Source organism: Lactuca serriola, chromosome 9, assembly GCF_051521515.1.
Source record: "Lactuca serriola cultivar US96UC23 chromosome 9, Lser_US96UC23_V15, whole genome shotgun sequence".
NCBI classification, from domain to species: domain Eukaryota; kingdom Viridiplantae; phylum Streptophyta; class Magnoliopsida; order Asterales; family Asteraceae; genus Lactuca; species Lactuca serriola.
Genome location: NC_136416.1, coordinates 34000544 through 34008569, shown reverse-complemented (window position 1 = coordinate 34008569; position 8026 = coordinate 34000544). Strand labels below are relative to the sequence as shown.

At 33.8% G+C, this 8026-nt stretch overlaps 1 protein-coding gene across 1 annotated transcript; it reads left to right on the top strand.

Annotated features, from left to right (window-relative positions):
- Positions 1–373: 373 nt before the first annotated feature.
- Positions 374–2827, top strand: LOC145076913 (P-loop containing nucleoside triphosphate hydrolases superfamily protein). The gene is made up of 8 exons (XM_079022708.1): positions 374–585; positions 673–777; positions 872–949; positions 1247–1388; positions 1569–1639; positions 1853–1949; positions 2135–2361; positions 2456–2827. The coding sequence occupies exons 1-8, from the start codon at positions 421–423 to the stop codon at positions 2699–2701; spliced, it is 1131 nt and encodes a 376-aa protein (XP_078878834.1). The 5' UTR covers positions 374–420; the 3' UTR covers positions 2702–2827.
- The last annotated feature ends 5199 nt before the right edge of the window (positions 2828–8026 follow it).

Here is an 8026-nt window from a genome sequence, read left to right as displayed (position 1 = left end):
AAAATGTCAGCTGGTCTAAGTGTGGACTTTCCATCCTACGGGTCTGTCAAAAAGTTCACTGGCGTTAATTTCTTCACAGAAATGTCAGCACGCCGACAAACATCAAAGAGAACCTCCCGAACCACTTGATGTTTGTATTTGAAACTAAGGATTCCCTCCTATTAATTAATATGCATTTCAAAGTTTGTTTTTATTAGATTAGGTAAAACTGTAAGTTTTCTTATTCAGGTACCACACAAAATACCAATCATTCAGGCCTCTTATTAGCTCTTACATCTTAATGATTTATGCCTCTTAATGATTCAGCACTACATTCAGTGTTACCATTTTACCAAATAGCCCCTAAATTAACCTACAAGTAGAAGCCGGAAGAATAACGGAAGTACAGAAACCCTGAGAGGGTTTAACCAGACCACCAAAATGGGGGGAGCAGGGAAGATACTGAAAAAAGGATTGGGAGAGATGGGCTTCACCAGCGGCGGTGGCAACATCAACTGGTTCCCCGGTCACATGGCGGCCGCCACCCGCGCCATTAATGCTCGCCTTAAACTCGCGGACCTTGTCATCGAAGTCCGTGATTCCCGTGTACGGATGCCCTTTCTTCTACTATTAACAACACCGATCTCTTCTTTTTCGATTCTATGTTTTCTAATTGTGCAAAATGGTATGCAGATTCCATTGTCGTCTGCAAATCAAGACCTTCAACCTCGTCTATCCACCAAAAGGCGTGTAATTGCTCTCAACAAGAAAGATTTAGCAAATCCCAATATTATGCACGTATGTATCAAATCTTTGCCTCCTTTCGGACCTGATCAAGTATATATCTTTTCTAATCGGGAATAATCTCTTGTTTGATTTTGGGTTTTATCAGAAATGGGTTGATTACTTCAGCTCCTGTAAGCAAGATTGTCTACCCATCAATGCACACAGCAGGAGCTCTGTTCAGAAGGTTGGTTATGCCATTGCAAACTTGCTAGCACAATCATAAAACCCTTCTTGCAAATTGTTCCAAATTTTGTGATTTTGTTAATATATTTGATTATGATTTACGAGACATTAGCCGGTTACCATTTCTTGCTTGAAAATCACAAACTTTGGCACAATTTACTAGATTTCCATGGGTTATCAACTTATCATTCATCCATTCGTAACCGAATTGAATGAGTTATCGGCTGAACCATTTGCTAGATAGATACTGAGTTTAGCATTCGTTTGAACGTTTAAAGTATTCTAATTCTAAAAATAGCTTCTAGAACTTGTCGAGCTCAAACTGAAGGAAAAAATCGCAAAAGAACCTACACTCCTTGTCATGGTGGTTGGTGTGCCTAATGTCGGGAAGTCAGCTTTGATCAACTGCATTCATCAAATTGCATCATCTCGGTTTCCAGGTGAACTGTTTATCTAGTTTGTCTTGTACTCTTCTTAGATAAAGGGTTTATTTTTCCAACAACCCTTGAACTGGCCCACACTGTCTCTCCTCATAAGCATCATGTCAGATGTATATATCAGGTACACAACAGAATGACTGCCAAGTCATCCCTATAATGACTGTTATAGATTTTTCTTAGTGCAGGAGAAGAAGAAACGAGCAAAAGTAGGACCATTGCCTGGTGTTACTCAAGATATTGCAGGATTCAAGGTCATGTTTTTTTAAAGACAAGATTAGCCTCCTTTATTCCTAAATAATAACACATATAACGAGAAAACCATGTTGAAAAATTCAATCTTTTGGATATGGGTACATTGCAAGATTAAAAATGGGAGAAATATCTTAAACATTTAGCAAAAAAGAATAAAGTGCATTGTATATATGCAAACAATTTTTTAACATTTGCCCATGTTCTTTGCACAGATTGCACAACGACCTAGCATATATGTACTGGATACCCCTGGAGTTCTAGTTCCATCCATTCCAGACATTGAAACAGGATTAAAGTTAGCTCTATCAGGTTTGAATTTTTTATAAATCTTGTATCTTTTCAACTTGATTGTCACCCGTGACTGAAAAAAAATAGTCACGTTTGCTGGATTCTGGGATTTGGCCGGAATTGGAATTGAATTCCATTCCAGTCCCACATTTGGTTGCAAATGAGTACGGAATAATTACTTTGTAATCAGTTATACTTAAATGCAGGATCTGTGAAAGATTCAGTTGTGGGTGAAGAACGTATTGCTCAGTATTTTCTTGCTGTTCTAAATACACGACAAACTCCCCTGCATTGGAGGAATGTGCACAATAACAACACTCTAAAAGAAATGCAAAATGAAAATAGAAATGATGATAAACATGACTACAATCTTAAGGATCTTTTACCTAAAAGAAGAACTCTTCCTGTTGCATCTAATGTGCATTACGTTGAGGTAACACTATAACTTGTGCAATTTCTATATCATCAATAAAATTGACCTGCATTTTGACTTTTGATATTAAAATTATTGTTTTTTTTTAATGCAGGGTGTTGCCAGAGAGGTGCAATCTGCACTATACTCGACTCTATCAGAATTCAAAGGTGATTTGGAGGATGAGAATCAGTTGGAGATTTTGATTGAAGAACAGTTTGTAGCATTGCAGAAAGCATTAAAGATCTCAAGTAAAGCAACAGAGGCACGGATGATGGTATCTAAGAAATTTCTTACATTGTTTAGGGCGGGAAAACTTGGCCCTTTTATCCTTGATGATGTTCCGAATCTTGAATCTTGAATCTTGATCATCTATCTGTTTTTGTTTTGTTTTTATTTTTTAGTGTAGGAATGTATCATGAAATCCTAAATATAAAAACTATAATAAGCAAGTTGGCAGGAATAAGCCTATGAAGCTTATTGAATACCGTCTCTAGCTAGCGTACAATAATCCCAAATTATCCGCCTTCACAAATATTTGTGACTACAAAAAAGTACACAATTAATTTCGTAAAAAAAGCAATAATGATATTTTTAAATTAAGGACATGATACCTGTTGAAATCATCAAAATTAGATACCAAACCCAAATACTCCTCCTTCATAGGATGATGAGGCAACCGATCATTGAACACCTTCTCCAACAAATATAATAGACACATATGGAATGTATCATTGTCCGATAACTCATGCAGAGATGTTTCAAATACATTAACTACATGCTCTAATTTTATCGGCTCTATCGTCTTTGACCGTAGGAAACACATGATTAGAATCCGAGGGAAAAAAATATTCAACAAACTAGAAGTCGGTGACAGGGCATAATTTCCTCTTCCCAAAGGTCAACTCGTACTTATCGATCTCAAAAAACCATTTCATGTATTTGACATTGAGAGTGTGTCACAACTTCTTTGCAAAATATGTAACGTAAAAGCAAAATATCCCTTTCTAGCCAAACATGGATATCTAACCACCTAGCAAAACACGTCTTTCAGAACATCGCTTTGCATGGTGGTCGGTTCGTGATTTTAGCTAGAATATCCGTAGCAATGACAGGTTTGCAAGACATTGTAAGAGAAGCATAAAAAATGTTGTCATGCTGCAAATGGTGCTCCGAAACACACTGTTCTAAATATTTTGGACTAGTTTTCACATTTTGGACTAGTTTGTCGTATTCCGGACCTGTTCTAGCGGAATACAAATATCAATCTAGAATAACGTAAGGCGCATGCTATTTTGTCAACGTAACTATTTTTCTAAAACTCTGTGTCTTTCGTAATACTAAAAATTACATAATCAACACATCTGCTAATAATTAGCATACCATTTCAAACATGTTCTTCGTGTTCTAGATTAATTTGTCGTGTTGTGGACTCAAGTTTTCACAGTTATAATTAGAAAATTAAACAAGTACAAATAAATGAGTCGATAACTTACCTGTGGTCTTCAACTTATGAGAATCAGATGTTATTTCTTATTTGCATACTATGTCCGGAATATGATGATATTCAGCCATTCCGATATGCATTTCAAAATGGGTTATGTAATGCCATTTTTTTGACCCCCATACATAATGGACCAGACCGGATAACTTCACTCTAAAATGGTTAATTCCGGACAAGATGATCATTTTACATTTAAAAAAAATGGTTATATCTTAAAAAAGTAATACAAAAGTTGCTAGACTACTCAATAACAAATAGATAATTTTTAAATTATTCTTTAGTTTATATTCATCGTTGTTTGAATTACACCATCCGTTATACCCACCACTAACTAATAATGTGATGGGTGTCACATTATCACCACATGCAACCACTAAGGAGTATTCAGATTCTATAACCCGCCTCGGTAAAAAGGCAAGTAGAGAGTATTCGACCGAATAATCGGCCAACTTGACGAGTTTTACAACACTATTCCTCACTGTATAAAGTAAGAAAATTATGAATTTATGATGCATGTAAGTAGGGTTTTTAATAAGTAAATTGACAACGATAGGTTTGAAAATTGTGAATCTGCACTTTTCCACTTGGTAAGGTTTGCTTTGCTGACCTACCTACCGCTTATTTCAAAGCTTCTAAACGTCGCCAATCGCCAATCCGGCCTTCCTCCAGCTCCCCACCTTCTCCTCTGGTCTCTAGGTGTGTACTTGTAGTTAGTATAACAACATTTTCAATTCCACGTAAAATAAAATGTTTCAGTTTGTCCCCTTGTATTTATTTTTCTTTTGGAGTTTTCTCCATTTGTGGTCAACAATTTCAGCAGGGTACGTAGGCCGCCTTTTAGAACTTCTTTAGGTGATCCGATCTTTGTCTTCGACAACATTCGTATCCATTTTAGATTGTGATATCTTAATAATTATTTTTAATCTTACGTTACTTACGTGTACTATAAATATCAAATATCAAATAAAAATATAATACTACACCCAAATCATTATTTGTGTAGTATTAACAAATCATCAAGATAATATTGCTTTTAAATCATACATATTGCTACGGATTTTTTATGTAATGTAACAATGAATATATATATCTTTGCTTTTTGTCTACTTGATTCTTAACTGTTTATTTTGTTTGTTTACAGGTGCCCAAGGGCGAGGTTCAAATGTGAGATCAACTATCATCTATCAATGATAGTCTTTGCAGCCACCTTGTGTCTTGTGAAGGCGCAAAAGCGGATGAGGGGATTGATTGTCGATGAAGATCAACGAAAGTAGTTTTTTATAAATGAAACTAACTGACATACATTAAATATCCAATGGTAACTGGATTGGATTGGTTTGAAATTTTCAACATTGTCAGTTCTTAGATAACCATCCAGATCCAATCCTAACGGAATCGATCTTGGCTGTAAATTAGATAAAAGTTGGTTTAACTTACCCGATACCAAAACATAATAAACTCATAAATTGTTTTTTTAATGTTTGACAAATTTTGTTTAATCACGTAAAATGATAAAAAAAAAACATCTTTATATATATATATATATATATATATATATATATATATATATATATATATATATATATATATATAAGAGTAGGGTTATAATAAGGTTTGTATGATAATCTCGTTAAAATAAGTGATAAGTTAGAAGGTATTAACTTATTCAAGGGTGTTTGTATGGTTTTTCAAAACAATTTATTGACTTATTGGATTTTTGAAAAATTAATAAGCCAAATTTTTTTTTTTCAATCTTAAGAAAAACACTTTTTAAAATGATTTTTTCATTAGCTTCAAATTTTTTTTTTTTTGAAAAATATGTAAAACTTGACTTTTTGAAATTCTTTTTAGCTTTTTAAGAATAATAGCTTTAAAAATGAGAATTTAAACCAAATACTTTTTAACTAATTGACTTATGAATTTTGTCACCACAAAAACTAATCCAAATATGTTTTTTTTAATAAAAACCCAAAATTATTTTTGGAGTTGAAAAAACTATACCAAATACCATGGTTCTAAAAGGCGTTTCATGGCGTGAGGCGTGGTGTAGCCATTATGAAAACGTCAAAGACAGATTTGTTAAGTGTGACATTCAAAGACGTTCCTTATCGCGTTATGGTGCGAGTTTTTTTCAATGCGCGAGTTTTTTTTATAATTTTTTAAATTTTTTTTATGTTTTCTTATCGGGCGTAAAACAATTGAGTTTTTGTTAACTTTTTTATATTAAATGATAATATACCACTTCTAAAAACTTGATATATTTGATTTAATTATATAACTCTATGATTTTTTTAATGTAGATAAAATTGTCACGCCTTAAAAAACATCATTACTCGCCAAGGCTTGCCATGACTTAAGCTTGATCTTGCCACCAAGCACACAACACTCCTCACGTTATTTAGAACTTTGCCAAATACCCACAAAAAAACTCCTTATATTAGTAAATAAGGACTTATTTTTGCTTTATCTAAACACTATAAATTTTTTATTAGCGTGACAAATCGTAATAAGCTAATAAACAACTTAAATAAACAATCTCATACACCCCCTTAATGACTTATGAAAAACTCCTTATTTAAGTGAATAAAGACTTTTTGTTTTAATATATCCAAGCACTAAAAATACTTAGTGTCAAACCGCAATAAGTCAACAAACTCCTTAAATAAACAATCTCAAAGACCCTTAACTAACTTTACTACAAATCATACCAATTTATGTGACCAGAAATTGAACTAATTTATTAAACAAAATATAAATCACCAGGTTGCAATCAAGTCTAAAACATTAATATGATGAAATTAATATGATGCTCCAAAGTTCACCTTCCAACCTCAAAAAATCATCTACATCAAGATAATAACATGAGGGTTGTATTTATAGTTTTCAAAAGTCGAGGGGACCAAGTAATGCTCCACTCAACCGAGTCAAATCAAATGGTAGGGGTGCTTAACCGAGACACTTAACCTAAAGATCAAAACACACATTTTTGTACTTTCTTTGACTTTTAATCCGACTTGACCGATTTAAAATGGAGGAAAATCCTGACAGACGGTACAATCCTTTGGAAATGTCTGATTCTTCAAATTTTGTGACTTTTGCATATCAGCTTTGATCTTCATGAAATCTGATTGTCATCTGAACATCATCCTAAGAGTGTTCAAAGCTTCCAACCACCTAACAACCATCCAAGTTTGTAAAATAAAAAAGTTCCACAAATTTACATAAAAGTCCCAAAATATGTAAAATGCATGAGATTTAAAGACTAAAAATGATATAAATACATGGAATAGATGTCCTAAAAGATGCATTAAAATGCAACTAACATTTGGGTGTGGGGTGGGATGATATGGATATGGGTATGTGGGTGGATGAGTATGGTATGAGGTGAAATGGGTATAAAGGTAGGGGTGATCGTATGGGTTTGTGGGTGGATGGGTGTTGGTATGAGGTGCAATGGGTGTTTGTGCCGATGTGGGCTTTATAACATTGGTGTGAGCATGAACATATAGAGGTATGTGTAGGTATAGTTGTGTGAATGGGGGTGAGGGTCTTGTGGGTGTATATCAGGATGGTGTGGGTGCGTGGATGAGTGGTGTGGGGAGAAATGTTGATAATATGTTTTGATTGATGAATTGTTACTAAAATATAAAAGAGTTGTAAGGGCATTTTGGTATATATAATAACACATAAAAAATGATATGTAAAATCTTTGCCTTTAGCCAAAGAAAGACAAATTCCTTCGGACACATGATTTATGAACTTTAAAGGACTCAAATTCCTTTGATTTTATTAACTAGATACATTTTTTATCAAAGACAAAATTGCAAGAATGGTCCTTGTGGTATTGTAACACCCGTGTTTCTCGCTAGGCATTAATAAAAGGATGTAATAATTAGGGCTGACAATTGTAATCTACTGGGTATTATATAGGAAAGTTATGTGAGTATTATGTCTTATATGTGTAATTATTTGTAGTATACGTGCTTATAGCGATATAATAAAATAAGAATAAAATACACGTCTAAATAGAATAATAATTAGGACGAATATCATTGAAGAAAGTTGAAGTAATTGTAACAAGGATTCCGAAGATATAAGGATCCCTTAAATCGGACTTATAACGAAGAAGTTATGATCCATTGAAGTTTCACGATTAAACCGGCACGACTCTGCGTATCGTAA